Here is a 3,547-nt window from a genome sequence, read left to right as displayed (position 1 = left end):
TCTTTCCTATTTTTCTTTTGTGTGCATCTGTCGTAACTTTTCATTCTCTCTCTCTCTCTCTCTCTCTCTCTCTCTCTCTCTCTCTGTCTCTCTGTCTCTCTGTCTCTCTGTCTCTCTGTCTCTTGCTTTCTCTCTCTTTCTCTCTCTTTCTCTCTCTCTCTCTCTCCCTCTCTCTCTCTCTCTCTGTCTCTCCTCTCTCCCTCTCTCTCTACGAGTGGTTACAGGGTGCCACTGATAGCCTAGGTCCTACATCTTTACAATCCTTCTGTCTCTGACTGTCTGTCTGTTTGTCTGTCTGTTTGTCTGTCTGTCTGTCTGTCTATTGTACTCTTTCCTTGCACTATATGAGGTGGCGTGAAAAGTATGAAATCGAAGGCTAAGGCATTTTTCCGCCAGTTTATCAATTTTCAATTTGTCTTTTGTCTCAACACCTTTTATGCCTATATAAATACACATTTCCATGTGAGCCTTACTGGAAAACAAAGATTGAAGGCGCAAAATAAGTAAATTTCCAGTTTTCAAGGACTCTCAAGCTATTGAGATTACGAAACTTTGGCGGTCATTACTTTCTCTCTGAAACCAGGCGATCCCACCCCCCTCAATTGCAAATATTTCAACTTCTATTCAAGATAGATGGCTATTTAAAAAATCAAAATCAAGGCAAATAAATAAGCTTTCAGACGCTACTAATAACTCTATATGTCCAAAAATTGACGAGTGCCTGATTCCACCACGTCGTTACACATATGACCGCTACAACGCCAATGTCCTTCTTTGCACACCCTGGTCTGTCCGTTTACCAGTCGTTGTGTCGCATGTTCAGCTATTTTCTCAGTCTGCTCGCAAAAAAACAACAAAAACAAGAACAAACAAAAAATCATAAATTAAAAATTAATATTTAATACCCGTACGTGTATCCTATTCTTAGTGGAATGTGCTGTGTGACCGAGCCTGGATCAAGCAAGTGGTGACTTCAGCCCAGTTCGCCGGAGTCATGGTGGGATCTTTCGTGGGTGGCTGGATGGGAGACGCGCTGGGACGTAAGAACTCTCTGTACGCCTTCATGGCACTGCACGCACTGACCAACATCGTGTGTGCTTTCTCTGTCTGCTGGGAGATGTTTGCCGCCTTGCGCTGTCTTATCGGAGTGGGATGTGGTGAGTAGTTAGGCATATTGCCAGAAGTTCTACACTATACTTTTGAAACAATTTGACACACACGATAATGGGGATATTTATGATAGCAGTAGTAGTGGAGGTGGTAGTAGTAGTAGTAGTAGTAGTAGTAGTAGTAGTAGTAGCAGCAGTAGTAGTAGTAGTAGTAGTAGTAGTAGTAGTAGTAGTAGTAGTAGTAGTAGTACAAAGAAGAAGAAGAAAAAGAAGAAGAAGAAGAAGAAGAAGAAGAAGAACAACAACAACAACAATAACAACAACAACAACAACAACAACAACAACAACAACCTCAACACCACACACAATAACAATAATAATAATATATGATAGATAGATAGATAGATAGATAAATAGATAGATAGATAGATAGATAGATAGATAGAAAGATAGATAGATAGATAGATAGATAGATAGATAGATAGATAGATAGATAGATAGATAGGTAGCAAACTCTAAGCTCCTTATAAGCTGTTTTAAATATTTATTTTTTTGTTGGTTTTTGTCCCTTTTTCGAAGTGTTCTGTTTATTTACTTTGTACTTACTCTTCAAATTTCATTCTTTTAAGAAAGTATTATTTCGTTACGTTTAGGAGGGGGAGGATGGAGTGTCCTGCAGGAATAGTAAGGTGCCGGTCTTACGATGAAATCTTTTTAAATTTTAAAAACGCATTAATGCATGAATTTTACTGTAGACGTTCTATAAAGGCACACAAAAACGTACATGGGCTGATTTCAAGGACTATCCAGCTTTGGAAGTCACCAAATTTTAGTAGCCATTTTCTCTCTACTTTTTATCTCTGAAAACCCCCACCTCATTCAGTCGCGAACATTTCAAATTCTGTTCAAGATGGATGGGTACTTTTTTCACCGAAAGCAAGACAAATGAACAAGCTTAAGATGATATCAATACTTCCACATGCTCAAAACTGGACGAGCTCCTGATTCGTCCAACTGGAAGCTGCTCTCTATTTTCCTCAGTTCACACAGGTGTCGTCATTGGGTAATTAGAAGTCGACAGGTTCGCAAAAGAGAATGATGAAGATAATTCGCCCCTATAAGGCTGAAACAGGAGTTAAGAATGAATAGTCCTGACAGGCGCGTTATCAATTTGTAAACATTTTTAGTTAGGGGCAATATTTTGAGAACATTAAGTTTGGGGGACATAAAATCATAGTAGGTTTTCAAATACATATTACTTTGTTAATCACAATACTCATTAAGGGCGTGTCTTCTGTTCATTCGAGGTCGTTTGAAAAGGTGAAGATGCGCTATTGCGGGGTACTTCCAAAACGAAATATAACCTTGATATTCATACATGTTTTTTTGCCAATTTTGTTTTCCCCCGTTTTCTTTCTTTTTTGTTTGTTTGTTTTTGTCTTATTTTGTTTTTTCAACATTTGAAGCTTCAAAAGGTCGGTAACAACATTCGTATTATGAAAATGTCCAATTCGTGTCTCTGATTTGTGTCATAATAGTTCGAAATGTTCCCCAGCATTGCCTTTGGACTGAGCTATTGATGGGACATTATGTGTCCTCTACGTCCTTATAAAGAATTAATTCCTTACTTCTCCTCTCTTTTTTGTATTTGTTGCTCTCTTATAACACGTCCAAAGCTCTAGTCTTTGGCACTTCTACGACTTTATTGTGTTGCAAGTGCCCTAAAAACTATTACCAAAAAAAAAAAAAAATACAGAATGATTATTGAAGTAAATTGGTTGGTAATGTTTCCATTCTGTCCTGTGTTGCACAAGTTGGAGCAAAATGTATTTCATGCAACGAAACAATCCTTGATATTATAATTATTAGGCCTATAATAAAACTGCCACAAGTGCGTTCGAGTTATTAAATATTTCTTTTTAAAGCAATAATTCAACCGACACTGAGGTTGGGAGGGGAATAGAGGAGCCATAAAGAGAATATTCACAATGACTTCTTTATAGAACGAACAGCTGCCAGCGGTTGGATGATACTTGAAATAACATTACATTTACATCTGGCCATCGTTTTGGGTGATTTCATAGTTTGCATTTATTCACGAAGATTAGGAAGGATTATGCATAAGTAATTAACACCCGACCTTTACATCTTTTGTTTTTCATTTTGCACGGTTCATCTCAGAATCTCTCCGAATAGCTTTCTCGAAACTATTTTCACAAACCACCACCACCCCTCCCATCTATATCTTATCTCTCCCCTCCCCCTTTTCCCCCTTTTCACCGAATCCACCTTCACCACCACCTTCCCCCTCTTCCACCCTCAATCCCTCTTTCCACCTACCTCCCCCTTTTTTCTCCTCGCACCTAATCCACCTTCACCCTCCCCTTCTTCCCCCCTCAATCCCACCCCAAAACTCACCCCCTCACCCTTCAACATTC

At 38.9% G+C, this 3,547-nt stretch overlaps 1 protein-coding gene across 1 annotated transcript in view; it reads left to right on the top strand.

Annotated features, from left to right (window-relative positions):
• The window catches only part of LOC101850057 (uncharacterized protein F23F12.3), a 12,885-nt gene that overhangs the window by 2,763 nt on the left and 6,575 nt on the right, over positions 1-3,547 (top strand). Inside the window, exon 2 of the mRNA XM_035972450.1 lies at positions 929-1,157. Coding sequence (XP_035828343.1) covers positions 929-1,157 — 229 coding nt within the window. The remainder of the gene's footprint in view (positions 1-928; positions 1,158-3,547) is intronic.

This window comes from Aplysia californica, unplaced genomic scaffold (genome assembly GCF_000002075.1).
Source record: "Aplysia californica isolate F4 #8 unplaced genomic scaffold, AplCal3.0 scaffold00022, whole genome shotgun sequence".
Lineage (NCBI taxonomy): Eukaryota > Metazoa > Mollusca > Gastropoda > Aplysiida > Aplysiidae > Aplysia > Aplysia californica.
Note: the sequence above shows the minus strand (reverse complement) of the source record. Positions and strands in the feature narration are given on the sequence as shown.